This window comes from Corvus hawaiiensis, chromosome 2 (assembly GCF_020740725.1).
Source record: "Corvus hawaiiensis isolate bCorHaw1 chromosome 2, bCorHaw1.pri.cur, whole genome shotgun sequence".
Lineage (NCBI taxonomy): Eukaryota > Metazoa > Chordata > Aves > Passeriformes > Corvidae > Corvus > Corvus hawaiiensis.
Window position 1 is genome coordinate 119048983 of NC_063214.1, and position 20301 is coordinate 119069283.

The 20301-nt window shown below is 44.0% G+C and overlaps 1 protein-coding gene across 2 annotated transcripts; it reads left to right on the top strand.

Moving 5' to 3' along the window:
• Positions 1-283: 283 nt before the first annotated feature.
• Positions 284-18988, top strand: TMPRSS2 (transmembrane serine protease 2). Of its 2 annotated transcripts, none has more exons than XM_048290611.1 (15): positions 284-377; positions 6264-6420; positions 7609-7679; positions 8495-8690; positions 8983-9066; positions 10277-10396; positions 11720-11849; positions 12241-12351; positions 13178-13221; positions 13864-14038; positions 15547-15722; positions 16674-16769; positions 17381-17523; positions 18137-18289; positions 18477-18988. In XM_048290611.1, exons 3-15 carry the CDS (start codon positions 7665-7667, stop codon positions 18486-18488), a joined length of 1455 nt encoding a protein of 484 aa, XP_048146568.1. In that variant the 5' UTR covers positions 284-377; positions 6264-6420; positions 7609-7664; the 3' UTR covers positions 18489-18988. The 2 variants fall into 2 exon arrangements, with proteins under 2 accessions (XP_048146568.1, XP_048146577.1); XM_048290620.1 differs by lacking the exon at positions 284-377 and adding an exon at positions 2088-2414.
• Positions 18989-20301: the final 1313 nt, after the last annotated feature.

Sequence of the window (20301 nt, forward strand, 5' to 3'; positions counted from 1 at the left end):
GGTCTTACACAGGGAGGGGACGCAGCCGCCGCCTCCCCTTCGGCCCCTTGCCGGGCTCTCCTCGCTTCCCTCCGGCTCCTTAGCTCCGCAAACACCCGCGGGAGGAGGAGGAGGAGGGCTGGGGAGAGGAGAAGGGAAGGGAAGAGCTGCCCGTGTCCCTCGGGGCCGGTGGGCTCCGGTGGCTCGGGGCGAGCGAGGCGGGCGCGGGCGGGTCCCGCCCGCCGCGGGAGGAAGGAGGGGGCCGGGCGGCGCATCCACCTGCGGCACCTGCCCCGCACCGAGACTCCTCCCCGGCCGCACCGCCCGCTCCCGGCTCCCTACGCCGCCTTCCATCCCATCCCGTGCCGTGCCGTGCCGTGCCGCTCCGGCAGCCCCAGGTAAGCGCTGCTCTCCCCGCCCGCGGCCCCCTCGCCTCGGGAACCACCTGAGGCCGGGCGGCTCCCGAGCGCCGGGAAGGGAGGGCAGGGGGATCGCCATCCCGGCCGCTGCGAGTTGCGCCTGCTGGTTTTGGCTTTTAACTAAGGAACTTCGGCTGTGCTCTGCGGGGGGATGAGGAGGGACCGCGGCGGCGTCTGGGATCCCCGTCCCGCGGGGCAGGAGGCGCCGGATGACTGAGAACCAAGAGGGGCCGTCGCTCGCCCCTCTCCGCGGCGTTTCCCCCCGCTTTCCCCGGTGCCCCCTCTCCGCAGCCGGTTTCTCCAGGGGTAGATGCAGCGCGATAAAGTTGTGCTTCCCCGCGGGCCGGGGTGTAAGAGAAAGCCGAGAGCCAAACGCACACAGAAGAGGTGGATGGGGAAGCCGAGATAGCCGGGAGCCAAACGCGCACGGAGGAGGTGGATGTGCGCTGTGGATTCAGTGATACCGCGGTCCGAGGAGGCGCAGTGGGGAAGGTGCGGAGGGCGCAGCCAGCGCCGGCCCACCCCGCACCGCTCCAGATGGAGCTTGTCCATCTCTTGCCCTGGTCATGAAGGGTGAAAGATTGGGCAACTTCCTCAAGGTCACCGAGCGAGCAGAGAGAGTAAACCAGAACAGCGTTTAGGGCTGGGGCCTCTTCAGTGTGTATTAACGCTTTGGTTTTTAGCAAAAGCGCTAATTTTTGGTGAAAGTTGGCACAGCTCGTCAAGTGATTTTGGAAGAGTAACTTTTGGAAGAGCCATACCATTGAAACATCTGTGCCAAAGCCTTGCATGCTGAAATCAATCCAGTCCACAGCCCCCGCAGGTGGCTTTATGTTCATTGACCTCGAATCTCAGCCTCAGCTTCCTGGGTGGGTGGGTGTCTGTGAGTTTAAGGGACCATTGTCACACTGAGCCTTTGACCTAAGTGGCCCTGTTTGCCCTGAGTTAGGGGACACTAATGTCTCCAGTGCTTTAGAAAGAGCCAGAGGAAGCAGCTTGGGTTATTTGCATCGTGTAGGGCAGTATTAGGTGGGGAAAAAGGTGGACATTGTGCGTGGCATAGATCAATGAACTGGGAAAATGGCAAGTTGTGGCTTTTACCTACAGGTGTAAATGTACAACCAAAAGACAGATGGACTAAGATAAATTCTGATGTAAAAGTAGGACTTCATGTGACTTTTTGTCCTTCTTCCTTTCATTCTTAAACCGTTAAAATTTATACTTGTTCATAGGACAGACAACCTGGAGCAAATCTATCATGGTAGCGTAGCCTGAAAATGGAAATAAGTTGGAACTATGTTCCTGGATGTTGATGGAAAAACAAAGCAACACATTATTCTGGGATGCTGGTCAAAATATTTGTCTTGGAGTTGCCAGTTCTGAAGATATGGGCTTTTCCTCTTGTGCCAGTCCAGGGCTGGTCCACACCGAGTAGCTCGGGTGCCATGGTTGTGGCTCAGTGGTGCCTGTGCTCTGCAGCAGTTCTTCCCCCACAGCTTTGATGTGTGCATCCTGAAATCTGTTTCTGGCAACACGAGCCTCCTCATGGACTGAATTCAAACCTCCTGCCAGCAGATTTGCTTTTGACTCTTATCTGCCATAGACCTCTTAGAAGTGGTTTGCAGCTCCTCAGGGACCTGTAGGTCATAGGTTAAAAATAGCTGACCTGGACAGGTATCTTAAATAAGTCTGGTTGGTTAACATTGCTGGGTTTTATTTTTCTGCATTGTGGGTACCCAGAGCACATTAATTTCCAGCTCAAATATGGGAAACAAGTGTCTTTGAGAGGTTTAATTCCTTGCCAGCGACTTCCAGTGATGTAGACAGACACTTGAATTTTACTGCCAGAAGGTAATAATCAAATATGAAGATGATAAGCAAACATGCTTCTGCCAGAAAGTCATTTGCTTCTGCCGTGAAAGAAGGGCAGAGGCAGGACCTGGGATGTAGTGAAGTAAGAATCCAAAGGCCAAGCTGGCTGTTGCTGCATGCTCCAGATCTTCCGGTGATGTGCTGGTGAGTGCTGTGGTTTGCAGTTGCTGCTGACCAATGGGTCCATCTCCTACCATGCCAGAACCTTTGGTTCTTCTGGGCTCTTGGTCCTTTCTGTTTCAGAACTGGCTGGTTTTGTAGGGTCTTGTGCCACTCATCATCCACTCAGTGAAATGAGAAAAGAGCATTTCAGCCTCATTCCCCACCCCACTTTTCCTAACAAAGCACATGATGTGATAAGGCTGAGTTTGATGTCAATGTATTTTTTCAGATGATAATAATAATAATAGATGATTATTTGTAGTATGACTATAGCTTTTTAAAATGCAACTGCTACACTCAGAGGCTTTTAATGCCTCTTTTTTTTTTTTTTTTTTTACATGTGGAAGTAGAATTAATCTTGGTTTCCTGGCCTCTGTTTTACCTGGAATACTGTTGTGGACTTCACTGAGCAGCTGCTGATAGTGCTTATCAAGAGGCACTGGTTTTTAACACCTCTTGATAAGTAGTTGTACAGTATAATGGTATTTAAGGAGCTAATCTAGAATAGCTTCAAAACTATTTCTTAGGAGCTATGGGAAGGACGAGGTTTTATTTGTGGCAGCCTTTCATGTAAATATTTGCATAGTCTCACGTAGTTCTCTGGAAGACGTGTGATGTTACTTCACAGGCACTCTGAGTAGAGCTCACCTCTGTTGAGGAGGTTTGTTGGAAGGCCAGGACACTGTAGGACCCTGATTTTGATGACTTTGAGACATTCAGTCAATTTGCCTTTGACCCCTTCCAGAGGATAAATGGAGTAAATTAAAATCACTTTTTTTAATCATCATCACAATAAAAATATTCAATGCCACTTCCTGAAGAGGTGTTAAGGGAATCTTGTTAATGAAATGAGATGAAAAATCTTATTTAGCTGCTTTCCTTTTTCATTCATTCATTCATAATTGGATTTTTTTTAAACTTTTCTATGCTTCATTTGGAATTCATGATAATTTTTAGTCCTGATTGTTAAACAGGAATCTTGACCATGTTTCTTTTCTCTTGTCCAGGTGACAAGGCAGGAACTGTCCTGTGAAATTGCTCTGTGAAAAGATCATGAAAATGAATCTGGAATCGCCTCTTTGCTTGTTTTCCCTCTTTTTATTTTTTTTTTTTAATTTTATTGCCCCACTGACCTTTCCTCCACACCATCATGTCATGGTTATATTGTGTTCACGGTTATGTTGCTTTGAGGTGGTCATAAAACTGTTGGGAATGAAAAAAATGAAATCATATTTCCTTTCTAGCATCATCAATGCCATAATTTGTTGGCCTGCCCTTCTCTAAGGTTGAGCTTTGCACTGAAATTACTCCTTTGCTATCTTAATGAGTTCTGTTGGTTTGCTCATATGCTTGATACAGGGAATTTTTTGGATGTGATGCAGTGTGTTAGTCAGGTTCATGTAGAGTGTTTGGATGCTTTTATGCTTCCTCCTTTTAGAAGATGAATTTGACTTCATTCATTTGTTTTTTGACAGTTCTGTCCTCTTACATCTTTCTTGTTTGCATGTGGGTGCTTTTATGTAGGTCTGACTGTGAAGAACTAGTTTGGTTTTTTGGTTCTGTTTTTTTTTTTTTTCCAATTGTTGATAATTATTACAGAGCTTAGCAAACAGCTGATGTTTCTGTTTCAGGAAGTAGCACAAGACATGTATTGGAGCAATATGTAAATGCAGGAAGCAAGCTGTTGCCAATATAACTCTGGCTTCTCTGGCCAGTTGAATTCACAGGGTTGAATTAGGGTATCTGGAGGTGGTTATTCCATCCTATTGACCTGGGCATGGAAACAGCCTATAGGGATCTCTGTATAAAAGCTTGTGGAAACCAATTAACAATCACGACATGGTGTGTGCTAAGGAAATCCTGTTATTATTTCTTGCATGGAGAGCCAGGGTAAAAGGCAGCAGGTGTGGTGACATTAACAAAATCCTGGTTAGACCTTTAGGGTTTCTTTGGCTTTCATCCTTTCTGTTGCCTTTTTGGGATGTTGGTTCCTGGCCAGCAAAGGACACAGGAGGTGTGAAGGAGCCATGAGCTGATTCTGCTGTCATGAGGGAAAAGCAGAATCTCACTTTTGCCCAAAATTCGCCAGGTGAGGGATTTTAGGACTGGTGGTGAGGGCCATGTACAGCTGAGCAGTACAACTCTGTGCTTGGTGTTTCCTGTTCAGGGGGAAGAGTGACTATCACTGTGGTAGGGAGGAGGACAAGCCTTTGGAGGGCTGAGAGTCTGGAAAGTCCATTTTTGGTTAAATGGGATGTTGTCAAATGAAGTACTGACCAATTCTGCTGCAACTTTTATTTAAAGACTTGATTTGCAGAAATCCATAGAAAAACTAACAAAAAACCCCAAAAGCTATTGGATTGAACTTGCTTTGAATTAATCTAATATTTTTAATTTTTGTATTGTTCTTTGTTCCTTTTTCGTTTTCATTTTTGACAAATTTACTGGAAGTAATGGTGTATTCCTTTAATCTTCATGACCCATGACATAAGGTTAATATTAACACTCCTAAGGCATATGTGAGAAGGAGCTCAGATACTGCAAGTAGCAGCTGCCAGCTGTGAGGCAACACATTTTGCTTTATTCATCAGTGACCTGTGTCAGTGGTGGCTTTTTACTCTTCTTCTTCCCCAGTCATTAAGAAACAGTGGCTTTATTCCAGTAATTCAAGTCATGCAAGAAAAACACACTCAGTTTTGGACCTTCTGTGTTGCTGGAGATCTAAATGCTGGTTCTGCTCCATCCATACTGGTGTTTTTGAAATTCTGGGACTCAACTGCGTAGGACTGAGGGGTCCCTTTCATTATCTGGGTGCACTTTTTCCAGAGCTGGAAGGTGTTACCAAGCCAACCCTCAAGCCTCTGGTACCCTGTGACACCTTGAAGCCTGCTCTGCTGGGGAGCTCCATCCCTGTTCCCTTGCCTGGGATCTCCAGCTCCCTTTAAAGGACTCTTTAAGTTTATTCCTTCAGATGCACCCAGTAAAGTGCCATTACAGCTCAGCAGACATCAGGAGGAGTGATGGCAGTGAGAGGGAAGGACAGTTGTACATTCCCACTGAACTCTTCTGCACCAGAGTGGGTTTATGACACTTTTACATGGTCTATTTAAATTTTTCTGATGTATAAGGTGAGCTAGAGGCCAAAGTAGGGGGCTGAGATAAGGCAGACCAGTCCCTTCTAGCTCTCTAGTTGTTGGGATGGGGAGTGTTTGACAGGTCAGTTTGGTTCTCCATGACCCAGCTTCCTTATCTGAGAAGTTGTTGCAGTTCCCTTGATGTGTTTGTAAAACGTTTTGAAGGGTGGGAGTGATGTGTGCTTAGGACAACCAGATTATATCATTACTGGATGCTACAGATTGATTTTTGCATTAAACATTTTCAAAACTAATGGGACTTCAGTGCTTTTGGTTTCATGTCATTTTAAAACACTGGCAAATGTGTATATGTAATACCGTGGAAGTCTATGTACCTATGAGTTCCTGTATTTTATAACAGGGAAATTGTTATTAATCAGAAGCTGGATGGGAAATAGATTAACAAGAACTAAATTCGGAGTGATGGTTGAAAACCATCTAAGCAAGAGAGATTTTTTCCTCAGTTCATTTGAAAAAAAGCAAACCAAAACCACTCCCAGAAACTCCCAAAAAAGAGTGAGGAACGCTTTTTCCTGCTAATTTGCAATGCCTTTCAAATGGTAATAAAAAAAATCAGGGATTTTTTTTTTTTTTTTTTTTTTTTTTTGGTCATAATACCTGTTGGCTTACCTCAGAATCACCACTTCTGTCTGGTATCACTAAACTTCCTAACCCTTTTTTCCTGTCTCCTTTCCAGAAAACAAGGAACAGAACTATCCTGCTGTGACTTATCTGTCTCTGAGTGTGGGCAGAGCTGCACTTCCCGACTGCTGTGAAGAGCTGGGCAAGGATGGATGGGACATAAAGTGAAGCAGAAGTCCTGGAGCCTTAGTCACCAGTCTGATGGACTTTCAGTAAGTAGGAGTAAGACTCGTTTCTCACTTGTTTGATGCACAAATAAGTTCAGTGGTGCATTATTTACACCTTTTTGCTAGTGCTGATAAGCAAATACCAGCATGGCCTTCCTGAAGTGTCACAAAGAATTGGCATGCTCGAGGTGCCAAGCAGCTGTTGAAATCTGCTCCAGAGACATTTGCAGTTCAGTTTTGGGTGAGATGATGCCTTGAGAGATGGTCTAAAAAATAAACTTTCACTTTGGGCTGAATTATGCTGTATCTTAATGCAGCTGCAGTGGGCCCATGTGCTGGCTTTTGCTCTGCAAGGTAGGGAAAGGTATTTCTCAGTGCTTGACTGAGGCACTTTCTAGGCTTTTTTTTCTTGTAGAGTAACATGAGAGGATTCAGTAGCTAGCAGTATTTATTAGAATGATGGCTTGTGGAGGTGTATAACTGCCTATTTTGGAACTGCACCAGCAAACATTTTGTATTTCTTGTGTCTGTGGCAATCGGTGGTTTTGCTCAACGTTAATGTTTAACTTCAAAATAAACTGCTGGATGCTTGAGACATTGGATGCAGCTCCTCTCTTCTACCCTGTTTGCAAAACTTCCCTATTGTTGTGGCAAGGTTCCCCTGCCGTGCTTCTCTCCCTGTTTTTGGTGCAGTGGCTGCAACACTCAGCCAAGAAAACAACTGTTTGGAGCAGGTAAGAGTGAAAAAAAATGTGGCCTGTGGGGGCTGCAAGTTGTGGTGTTCCCATGAATTGGTTGAGTTTGTATTTCCTGATGCTTTGCTCATGTTCCGGTTTCTGTGGCATAAAGATACATGAGCAAGTGTTGAGAGAGGCAGGAGGACCTGAATTTGGTACTGACACCGTGTGGGTCACTGCCAGGATATTCTTTGACTCTCGTTCTGTCAGCGAGAGTGAGCACTGACTTGACCTTCTCAGTTTGTGCTGCCCTCGTGCTAATGAATAGCTGCCACTGTATAATCCTTGTATTGAGAGGCTGCTGAGATCTGATTTCATGCTGCACCTTGATTTGTACCCTCTCTTCAAATACTTCTGCTTGGTTCAGGAGTTTTTTCATTTGTTTTATTTCCCCCCTCTGCAAATTTGGCCTTTTTCCGAAGGAAAAACTGACAAGAAAGGTGGACAAAGCCTCCAGTTGTGATTGTTTCCTTTTCTTTTTTGTTTGTTTGTATAGGTTCACACTTTACTCCCTAACACTTGAATTGTTTCTGTACTGTTGGCAAAGGAAAAATGACCTCAACTGTAGTAAGTAAACAAAATATTCACAATATTCCTCTCTGGTTTTTTTCTTTTAATGCGTTTTTAGTTCTTTACATGTAACAGCCCATTGAGTGATGTCCTGAGTAACAAGTCTTAAAACATGGAATACTTGTTGTGTTTCCTTTTCGGGAAAAAGATGCTGTGAGGCAGGTGTAAGAGGCTTGAATTAACCAACATTTCAAGTGCTCAGATACTTTTAGGGGAGATTTATGCTTTTGAGCATATGCTTTTGATTTATTTCAGCTTATTTTGGTGGGATAGGTTAGCACGACTTCTAACTAGTTCTTAAAGCTCTTCCAGGATAAATATTCCACAACCTGTTGCAGGCCAGCATGTGTCAGAAATTGCTTAGGTGTACTTGGTGCTGTCACAGCACGAAATGGGGCAGTAAGCATTTGTCCTGGAGCTGGACAAAGGCTGTTACTTGTCAGCATTTCTTTCTGTGATGGTGCTGCCCACAGCTGTCCCTGCTGTTTATTTCTACCCTGTCAGACGTTCCAGGGCAAGCGTGTGTGCAAACAGCTTAGGAGGGCTGGGCTCAAGAATCCTTCTTAGGCTGGGTTGCTATGGATCAGGAAACTGATCTTGCCAGAGGTTTTCCAGCCTCACTCTGCGTTATTTCTATTACTCAAAACGTGAGGTTTTAGGCATGTTCTGTGAATCTCTGTGTAAGCTGGAGTCACTAGTAAGTGTTCTGTGTGCGGGGTGTATTTCACAGAGTAAGGTTCTGAAATTTTGTCCTGATTGCAGCCTTGTTTTTCACTTTCTCCTGTTTGCTTCCTCCCCACGTCATCCCTCAGGGTCCACCGCCATACTACGAGAATCGGGGCTTTCAGCCAGAGCCCATCTATGCCGCCAGGCAGGCAGCAGGTGCTAATCCATACCCACAGTTCTTCTCCACAAACGCTCCCTCAGTGCCAAGCTACGTCCCAAGGGTTGCCACCCACCAGTCCACCAGGCCAGTAGCACACTCATCCAGGAGAACGTGTGCAGCCAGTAAGTTTCGGGGGCATTTCTTCTGATTTTGGATGTGAGATCTGTTGAAGTAAGATTACAAAGGAAAAGGACCTTCCCTTCCAACTTGTGCATTGAAGGAGCCACTTTCCTGTGGATGAAGAAGGAGCAGCTGGCTAGGATGGGAACAGGGGTGTTTTGGAGGAATGATGGTGGAATGGAGAAAAGTCTGGCTGAAAATGTCTGATTGTAATGTCAAATAAATAGTGCTGGTGAGTGGAAATTGCCTTACTGGTAAACCTAATTTCTCTTTTCTCCCTTGCTTTCATTTCAGGTCTAAAGAAAACCATAATAATTTTATTATCTATATTAATAGTCATTTGTTGTGCAATTGCTGCTTTCTTCATCTGGTATTTTGGTAAGTTTTTTTTTTTTCTTCTCTCTTTTTTTTCTTTTTTTGTTTTGAAAGAAAAGATGTTGTAAGCTTTTTAAGTCAGAAATATTCATCCTTATGTTTTATGCTGAATTAAGGACAGGAAAGTCTTTGTTCCTTTTCTCCTAAGAGGTGAACTAATGTTGCTTCTTAATGGATCAGTTTTGTTTGTGGGTTGAGGTTTTTTTATGTTCTTTCTTTTTAACGCCGCTGTTACTTTCCAAATTTGAGCTTCACTTAATTTCAAGCGAAGGGAGGGGATTGCAGTAAGAGTGTGTACCTTAACTGCAAGAGTATAAATGGTCAAGAAGTATTTTGTTTTAGTAAAATGGGATCTCTGTTGAAGCAGAAGTCATTTACATCCATTTATTTGTTTCTGGGGGGCTTTTGCTTTGAAAATGTGTAGATGTTGTGTGAGCCCAGCCTGTCTCAGCCCTGTAAGTTGTACCATGGATGTTTGCCTTGGAAATCATCCCCAGCTGGGGTGACTGAGCTCTGAAGCAGGGCTGGACCAATTCTGTTCAGCTCAGGTGAAGTTTGCCTTGTGCTGTCTTAATTTCCCTTTCAATGGAAGCTGCTTTTGTGAAAAAGCAGGAAACTAAAACCCAAATTGCTGTTTTAGGGAGCCTCTCCTTTCTGTTCTGCTCAGGAAAAGAGGAAGAGAGTTCTAATGGAAGATGTCCCCGCTCATTGCATTGGGGCTGGACTAAAATGATGTTTAAAGACTCCTTCCAAACTATTCTGTGATTTTAAGGGAGTTCATTTAGAACTATTAGGATGACATTTTGTGTTCTTGGAGATGTTTTTCTGACTCATTTTGATTTAACCAGGGTGAGTGTAATCTTGTTTTAAGTGATAGCAAAAGTATATAATTGAGGCACTCACTCCCTTCCTCCTTTTCTAAGCGTTAACGCTTTGCCAGTGAAAAGTTGACCTTTCTGACAACTTAATGGTGCCTGATTATTCAGGGGAGGCCAGTGGCCAAAATCCAACCAGCTGCATCAGTGCCTTGATCTGACAAGCGATGCAAAGGACAGAGCAATAAATCTTCTGTTGTGGCAGGCTGGGTTCCCTCCCACCCCCGGGTTTAAGAGCCGCTTCCCAAGTTTTGCTCCATCAAAGCGGGAAACCTCTTGTGAGCTGGGCACCTGGAGCTGATGTGCAGCCTCGTGGCTGTGTTTCTCTCTCCCTGCAGTAGAGAACCACTGTCTCAGCTCCCTGATTGAGTGTGGCTCTTCAGGGGTGTGCATGCCCCCCTCCCAGTGGTGTGATGGAGTGAGCGACTGCCCCAACGGGGAGGACGAGACCCGCTGTGGTGAGTGACAGCAGCCCAGGGCTGGGGGACAAAACCTGCATCAACTGCAAGAGCTTGGGAGCAAATTGCCTTGTCCACAGCTTGCCTAAGGCTGTTAAACAAGGCTGGTTTAGCTTCAAGTATATCTTTGAAATGGTTTAGGATGTGAGAGTACTTTGAAGGGTGTATAGAGATATTCAGTTTGTTTCCAGCCTGTTAGAAAAGTTGAAATAAAATGCCTGGCTCAGGGGTTTGAGCTGCCTTGACTTTGAGTCAGTTTTTTAAATATTACCTTTTAGTTTGAGTGGGGTTTGTGCAGAACTGCATCTAGCATTGTCTCTGGAAGGAACAGGCACTGTTGACTTCTCAGTAAGCTTCAGGTGCTAACATAAACCTGGTGGTCTTCAGTCAGGCTTGTCTTTTTCCATGTATCTTGTATTCTTCGTTCTGCCCTTAGTTCTTCAACTACTTCATAACTCATTTGTGTAAGAAAGCCTGGCCTGATCATTGCTTTGTACTGAAAAGATGCCAAGGGAGGCTTTAGTGCAGAGCTGAAGGTAGAAGGTGGAAACATCATTGACTTGTCCATTGCAGAGGTTTGGCATCTTGTGTTGTGCCAGTGCCACACTGGAAAACTCCAGCTGTGCTCTTATTCCCTCTCTGTAAACTTTGATTCAGCACATTCTCCTGCAGGGTCAGCATTTGCTGGCCTGTGCTCTGGAGCTGTTCCACTCCATTTGGTTGAATAATGGGTTCTTGGAGAAGCTTGTTTCAATCCATTCTTTTGCTTGAACTATTTTTTATTAAATTCTTGTGCAAGTATATACATAATGGGACGTGGAACATCAGCGCTAATTGATCCTGGTTACATACTTGCTCTACAAGTGCTTCTCTAAGGAAATTTATTAAGAGATAATAAAAAGTATTTTTCAATAGATCATATTTTATTTATACACAGTATGTGACATTATAAGAAATATATGGTAGAACAGAGAAAAGATAAGAAAATTTTGACTATTGCAACCTTTCTCAGTGGTAGAATATAAAATAGAATTTTGAGCATAAAAGCTGAAATGAAATGATGAACCCTATCTTGTACACTTGCATTTTAAAGCTGGTAGTTCTTTTAAGTTGCCTTACATGAAAAGAAGTAAGTCATTGCCATATTTCTGTCTACTGGATATTCATGCAGAATTTGAGTAGAAGGCAGCATCAAGTTAACATCAGTTCATGCATGAGGTGGATATTATGGGTAACTACTTCCAAGTAGAGAAAGCAGCAATAGTGTGTGGTGTTCTTGATTTCCTTTTTTTTTTCTTTTTCCCTTTCTTCCTTTTCTGGCAGTTAGACTTTTTGGACCAAATTTTATCCTGGAAGTTTATTCACCTGTCAGCAAATCCTGGCATCCTGTTTGCCAAGATGACTGGAATGACAGCTATGGGAAGATTGCATGCAAAGACATGGGCTACAGTGTGTAAGTCCGACTTCTGTCAGCCTTTGCTCAGACACAGAAAGGTTAAAGTTCCCTTCTTGCCATTTTTAATGTGTCTGAGACTTTGCCGTGCTGTGAAAATGTGCTGGCAAAGGCATCTCTTCATCTTGTCCTGTTACACGAGGTGCATACTCGTCAGCTAAAAATATTATTTTAACCTAGTGACTGGTGGGAAGTGGAACTTGACAAATGTTTAAAGAATCTGAGACTCTGGCTGAGCTGCACCACCAGGGTTCCGTGTTTGCTTAAAAACAAAAATAAATATTTCTAATGTTGTCATGTCAGAAGCTGTAGTTTGGCACAGCTTATTGTTATCATTTGTTTGAAAACTGAAACCACTGTTGGGCTTCACAGTGGACTTTCTGTTTTGCAGAGATACGTATTTCTACAGTCGTGGGGTACCACCTGAAGTCAGCTTTAAGAGCTACATGAAGCTGAACACGAGTGCTGGGAATATAGACTTGTACAAAAAGCTGTACAGCAGGTATCTTTGTTTAATACAAGCCTCTCTCCTTCCATCAGGGTCTCTTCAGAGGCTGTAAGAGCTGTAGCTTCTGCCTGCAGCACAATGCAAGCATGTCTTTCAGTGGGGGTTGTTGAAAGGAAAGAGACTTTGTTTTTAATCTGATTGCAGCAACTGTTCTTCTTTCTTCTGTCAATTTTCCATCCTCCCTCTCCTCTTCTAAAAGGAAAAATGTCCCCCTCTGTGCTTTCTGGAAGGTTGCCATATCCAAGGTAATTTTCTAAGGCTCTCTGACCATCAGCAGGAGTTTGTGTATGGTGACAACAGCTACGAGCTGCAACACATTCACAGCAGCTGGCACAGCCTTTTTTTCAGTCACATGTACAAACAGCATGCAAAAACGGATCTTTCACTGGGGAGAGTATCATTTTTATTCTCATTAAACAACTCTGAAGTGTCCAGTTTCAAAACCTGTAGACTGCTGGGCCTGCAAACTTCCTGCAGCTCCCTTGTTTAGGTTCTTCTACAACGACTTCCTAAATCAGCTCAACTTTCTCTCATGCTGTTCTTCATCTTGCTTCTCAGTAGGCTTACAAACCTTTTGTACTGGTGTCTTCAGCTTCCCATAGGACACTTTTGGTGAATGCAAGGCATGGTGGAGGCCAGATGGTTGCTGGTAGGGTAGCTGGAGAGAGTGAAGAAAGGAGGGAACCCTCCGCAGGAAGATGAGGCTGAAGGCAGGGCACGTAGCTGGAAAGGGTAGGAAGCAGCTGGAGAGTGGACTTTGCTCATCAGTTCCTTCACTGAGTGCCTAAGATCCTGTTTGTTTTTTTTATTTCTCCTGCAGTGATTCCTGTTCCTCAGGAAACGTGGTTTCTCTGCGCTGCATAGGTAACTCACTGGCTTTTTCAAACTTCTGCTTGTTCACGCTTTGAAATGCTCTGTCTGGGGAATCCTTTTGGACCTGTGGCATTAATTGCTGCCTTTGCATGGGCAAATGGTTTAACTCTGGTTCCCAAGTTTCAAATAGTGCCGTTTAAGGGGCAGGGTGGGAGAGGAGACAAGGAGGACGTTGGATCCCCAGTTGGTTTTGTCTTTGCTCCACTGGTTCCTTTAAATGACTTGTGGTGAAGCTCCATATCCCTCGCCCAGCAGCTGTGTTGGGATGTCCGTGGCTCTCCAAGATTCAGTAACTGGGTGGGCAGTGCCCTCCTGGTGGTAATGGCTGTCCTGAAGAGTCTCCTGGCCATTGGCTGCTTTGTTGCACAGCACAGAGGTGTCTGAATTGCCAGAGATTCCTGAAAGGTGTAAAGAGTTCACGGTGAACCAAGGGCAGCAGCTGCCAGATGGTGTTTGCAATTTAATGGGGCCTGGGCAATGGCAGACCTGGGATTTGGTGTCAGGGCAGGGGTTGGAGCTGTGGTGTGCCCAACAGGTCAGACACGTGCTCCCCTCTGCCGGGGAAGCCTGAGGTGCAGAATCCATCTCCCAGCTCACTCTTTAATTAACCCCTGTGTGTCACTGACCTTCCAGAGTGTGGCCTGTCCAGTAAGAGTGTGAGCATCATGAACAGGATCGTGGGTGGCAGTGGGGCCGTGCTGGGGCAGTGGCCATGGCAGGTCAGCCTGCACGTGCAGGGCACCCACGTCTGCGGGGGCTCCATCATCACCCACCACTGGATTGTGACAGCAGCACACTGTGTGGAAGGGTGAGTTCTGCTCTCCATGGTTATTTGCCTTTCTTCAAGCTGAAATGCATAAATTTATTCAATTCTCCCAGCTTTCCCCTTTAAAATTGAATTCCTCCCCCCTGCCTGGCATGCAGGTGCTGGGCACAGTATTTTGTCTCTGTAGCAGTGTGGGTTTGAAGTATTAAGGGAGGATTAATAGGAGGCTGGCTGCAGCTCATCTGTCTGCTTTCTACAGGAACTTTTATTTTATTTTTTGTCTTATTTGCAAAATGAAATTGGTGGTGTTGAGCACAAATATCCACCCACTTTAAGATGTAAACTCAAGGCAACAAATTTAATGCCAGCCAGTACAATTTCATGAAGATGTTGAATTACACTGTGAGAAAAGCCAAAGGAAACTCCCTCTCCCAAATTCTCAAATATCACACTCCCGTAGATATGATCAATTTAAAGATGCCTGTGCCATTTATTTCTCCATATCTTCCTGCCACAGGGCAGCAAAGTCCAATTCAGTACTAAATATAGATTTCTATCTATCCAAGGAGCACTTTGTGTAGCCATCAGGAAAAATAGCTGGTGCTTTGTACATTTTTAACCTATGAAGGAGAGTTGAGGGTGCTGTGGTGCCTTGTGTAAAGGGCAGAATTTGTTTAAAAGGTGCTTAAAATTTGCATCTGTTGGAGGGAAAGCCCACAAAGCAAAAACATTTTTAAAGGTTGGTTGGCTGGATCACAGGCTAAGGCAAGGAAGAATATTTGCCCTTAACCTTGAGAAAGGAATGCAAGTGTTGATTTCTACCTGGAGATCTTATCCCTCTCTTGTTGTCTGGATTTGAGCTCTGTAGTGTGCAAAAGCTTTGGGAATGGCAACCAAGCTGCAGCTGGCACAAAGCTGGTTTTCAGTCTGATTTGGGGTTTTTTTTGGAGGTGGGATAATTTGCAGCCACTACTGCCTTGGCACTTCTCACGGAGGGAGTTTTAGCACTTGTGGCAAGTTTTCTATTAAGCTTTTGTAAATTGTGCTGGAGCACAAGAGGCTGCTTAAATTGCATCTAGCAAGCATGCTTAACATTAAAAAAACCCTCACCAAAACCCAAAACCAGCCAAAAAGACCCTGGCATTTTCAAGATAGTGAAATTCTTCTACTAGATCATGTTTTTACTAATTCTGGCTTCTGCTGATACCGCTGACATGTGAGACCTCAGAAATACCTGCCTGATCCCTCAGCCACGGAAATCAAAAGACTTCAGTGTTGCAGTCTCAGACTTAATTTGTTGTGCTGAGTGATTAAGGGGATGGACAGTGATAGTTAACCCATTGCAAAGATTTTTTTTTATATATATTTTTGAAGTTAAAGCCAAGCTTTCCTCAAGTTACATGTCTGAGAATTTGTGTTTTATTCTATGCATGTGCATTTTTGGTCACACAAACATTTGACTACAACTCCTGAAGACAATTTTTTGAAGGTCCTAATCCATGTCTTGTCACCATAGAAGAAAACCTTCAGACCTTTTCTTTGTTCTGTAGGCGATTTTCTGACCCACACAGCTGGAGGGTTTATGCTGGGATTCTGAATCAGGATGAGATGCTCTTTAGAAGTGGATACAGAGTGCAACAGATAATTTCCCACCCAGATTATGACACAGACTCTAAAGACAATGATGTTGCCCTTATGAAGCTGGAGACACCACTGAGTTTTACTGGTAGGTATTCTGCTCTTCTTAAGGGAAAAATCCAGTGGCAATGAGCACATCTTTTAAAACTTCTGAATTTCATCAAGAAATCCTTGTAGGTACTTATGGGAAGAGCACAAAATGACCCTAGAGACGGAAGGGCACAGCCTCTGATTTCCTAAGCAGGATTTATTTAAATCTATTACATGGAGAGGGGGTTTAGGCTCATCTCAATAATGTACTTTTACCCCAGAATGCTGTATGGTTCTTCAGTTTAGCCACTGCTATATGTGCAGACAACTACAGGTGCAGTGCTGGAGGAGCTGATTAAATCCCAAATCAAGTCAGGTCAAATGATGGTCAAAAAAACCCTCAGAAAACTAAACATTACAAGAAGTTCCTTCCACAAAAACAGATGTAAGTTGTTTGTAAGCAATGGGTACAAAATAGAGCACAAGCCATTACTTCAACTCGAAGTGCTTTTTGTGTACAGGCCCTTTGTGTTTCAGTGCATCAGCTTAAAGCTACCAGGAGTAATCTGAAAGGGATTTTCTGCTGCTGAGAGCAGGGAGGTTCTCTGTTTTCCAGGTTTTTGTGCTTCACACTTCTTGTATATATCAGTACTGAATCCTGCTTGTCTTGTGATTATTTTCAGCAGAGTTTTGCAAAGAGAATGCAGAGCTGTAGTTTTCAGAATTTTTCCTTCATCTTCTACTGCTCAGAAGAGCTGGTGTTAATTGTTCTATTTAACCTCATGAATTAAGCTAGAACTTTTAACTGCTTGTTCCTCACTTTGAGGTGAAGATCAGGTAGATTTGAGGGGAAGATCAGGGATCCCTCAGGGAAAGGGCAGCTGGTAAACTTTCTGCTGCTGCCTGCAAGGAATGTAAAGTACAGAGGAAATGCATGGTGTGTAAGCGGTGGCTGTTCAAATTTATTCTGAATTCCGTCTGAACATCTGTTATTCTGTTTGTTTTTCAGAAACTGTGAGGCCAGTTTGTCTGCCTAATCCGGGAATGATGTTCCAGCCTAACCAGCAGTGCTGGATATCAGGATGGGGAGCAGAGTACCAAGGAGGTAAAGAGTGCTTCTGGAATTTTTTGATCTTTAACATAAACTAGTCCTCTTCAGCCTACAAATAACTGCTGCATGGGCTGATGGGGCAGTTTGAATTAGATCTGTTGATACACTATTTTTTCACCTGTTTTACAGCATCCAATATTTACCCAGGGCATTCTGTCTCAAAGCAAGTTGTGATGTGTTGCACTCAGCAGACTGAAAAGGACCCTCAAATCAGTACTGGGGGCAAGAAATGCTCACCCAGGAAATAATTCTGTGCCCCTGCTGGCAGGGCCACCTCTTCTGCAGCAAGGGTTGCTGTGTGCCAAGAGTGTCCTGTGGATGTGGGAAAGGGCAGGAGCTGCTCCTTTCCACCACCTCAGGCTGAAACAGCACAATGCAAGTAAATTTGCAAGAATGGGAAAAGGAAAGGAAAAGGGTTTTTTTTTTGGTATGAAAAAGGTACTGGGGGAGGTCCTCTTGACCTCTTGTAGACTTCTTACATCTTAAACTTCCATCCAGCTGCTTCTAGGAGGTTTTTTCTTCTTGGCTGCTGGGATTTTTCTGTAACAGCAAGGTAATGTGATGCTTATTCTAATTTTGTCTGTTTGTGCATATTTCAATTCCAGGTAAAACATCCAATAACTTGAATTACGTGGCGGTGCCCTTGATAGAACGTTCGAGGTGTAATGCTGTTTATATCTACAATGGCATGATTCTGCCTACAATGATCTGTGCTGGGGACCTAGCAGGGGGAATTGATTCCTGTCAGGTAATTATTCCTAAATAATAGCTAATAATGATCTGATTACTTTTGAGGCCTTGCTAGTAGGCTTTTAAAATTATCTATTTCTCCAGTTCTCCATTTCTCTATTTCAAATAAATCACATGCCCCCCAAAAATGAAACATTTGCATAACATCTGGTTGGGCTTCTTGTTCCTTTGGTGGTGTATCCTTTTAAAGAGGAGAGCTTTTGTTTCATCACCTGAATGGCTGCCAGTGCTGAGTTCTCACTGAATTCCCAAAGAGGATGAGGCTCCTTTTTAATGCTTCAAGGATGGTTTGTTACCTGGTACTTGAAAGTGATCAAATGCTCCTCATAATCACAGCGTTATTATCATTATTATATTATTAATCACAGTGTTGTGCTTGTGAACAAGAAAGTCAATAATGCCAATCTTACTTAGGGGGCTCTGGGCAAATTATTTTCATCCCTATTGGAAGCAGACATCATTTAATACCAAAATCACCATCACATTTTTTTTAGTGACTCCCTAAATGGTGGGTCGATTTTTTTTGAAACCAGACCTGTCTTCCTGGAGTGGAATGGGTCGTGTCTTTCCTGGTGGCTGTGTCACTAACAAGGTGTTTGTGTCCCGTGCAGGGTGACAGTGGAGGTCCTCTGGTGACTTACCACCACTCCGTGTGGTGGCTGGTTGGAGACACCAGCTGGGGCAGTGGCTGTGCCACTCCCAACAAACCTGGGGTGTATGGAAATATGACTGTGTTTACAGACTGGATTTATAAAAACATGCAGGTAAAATAGTCTGAGTTTTTTCATAAATGTAAAGGCCTCACATCCTGAAATGTGGTTTTGCTTAAAAGAAGTTAATAAATACATGTGATTTGCATGATAACTTAGCTGTTCTGTTGGGAAGCATCTGAGCAATTGTTAAGACAGAACTTGAACCATTGTTTTCTGTTTTGTTTTGTCTTTTAAACAGGCAAACAGATGACAACTCTCTCTTTGCTAATCGATGTTCCTGAGGACAAGAATATATGAAGCCATGGGGGCCTGGGATATTTATTCACTTTGCAGTTGATTTCATTTTTCCTCTTTGATTTTTCTTTTTAAAAGTAACATGAAGGATTGCACACTTGGTTCTGTGCTGGCTACAGTGACTGATCTTAATCAGTGAAGGATTATTACAATGAGCACCTTTCTTCTCCTTGTGGTGCCTGGCAGAGTCATTCTGTCAAATGCTTGCAGAAATGCCTCTCCTTTGTTGAGTAACTTTCGCTTGATAATCAGGCTTCTAATGACAATTTAAATCACAATTTAATTTCAGATTTCGTTAGCGGGATGCCGAGACAGTTGGTTTAGTAGTTTTTAAATTAAATGTTAAGTAATGTGAATGTTGAATTTCCGAGCTGCTGGTTGGCAATTTAAAAAGAAATGAATGTTTTTTTAGTATAGAATCATAGAATGGTTTGGGTTGGAAGGGATCTTAAGGATCATCCAGTTCCAACCTCGCTGCCATGGGCAGGGACACCTTCCAATATCCCAGGTTGCTCAGATCCCTATCCAACCTGGCATTAAACACTTCCAGGGCTGGAGCATCCTCAACTTCCCTGGGCAGCCTGTTCCAGTGCCTCACCACCCTCACAGGGAAGAATTTCTTCCTAAAATCTAATTTAAATGTGCCCTCTTTCAGTCTGATGTCACTACCCCTTGTCCTCTCACTACATGTCCTTGTCCAAAGTCCCTCTCCAGCTCTCTTGTAGGCTCATTAGGGACTGGAAAGGGCACTAAGGTCTCCCCTGAACCTTCTCCAGGCTGAACAACCCCAGCTCTATCAGCCTGCCTCCACAGCAGAGGTGCTCCAGCCCTTGGAACACCTTTGTGGCCTCCTCTGGACTCGCTCCAACAGGTCCATGTTGGAGATCCCCGAGCTGGATGCAGTATTCCAGGTGGGGTCTCAGGAGAGTAGAGGGTGAGGGGTATATATGAAGGGAATTTTTCATGCACTACAGTACAGGTACAGAAAAAAAGAAAATACTGTCTATTCAGGTAGTTAAAAATCCTCAGGATCTCAACACAGCCGTCATCAAAAGTCAGATTGTTGCAGTCTGGCTGCCTCAGTCCTTACAAAAAGTGCTGTTCTGCCTTAAGCTGCTCTGAACCCAAAATGGGCGAGGCCTGCTGCTGCTGTGGATGTGGGATTTGGACAGGGATGCCCGGGACAGGGATGCTCTGGAACTGCAGCAGGAAGCAGTGAGCGCAGTCAGTGCTGAGCTCCCTGGCTGAGCACATCGAGGGTGACTCTTGACCTCTCCCTGCTGTGAAAGGCGAAGGGCAAACATTTTCAGCCAGGCTGTACTGCACACACACACACACAGAGACACACACACAGAGACACACACACACACAGACTGGATGTTTTCTACAAGGAAACAGAGCTGCGTTTCTGCAGGACGAGATGAACTACCTCATTTGCTAAATTTGGCTTCTGATTCCTTAGAGCTCTGCTTTATGTATCTGCCTGGATGTTTGTAGCAAAATGTAATTCATATCCAAGTGCCACCTGAACTAGGATTTTGAAAATAATTTGTAATCATGGTAGAGGATCAAAAAGCCATATCAAGTCACTTTGTTAAGAAGGATAAATCTTTATTGAATGAAATGACTCCACTAGTCTTGTTTTCTCTTTTGGTACTGAAATGCAATTATCTTACATGTAAACACTGCACCAAATAAATTGTGGTTTTTTGTTTTTTTTTTTTTTACAAATAGTTTTCCCTAGTTGTGTTTTATATCTGTTTACTTGG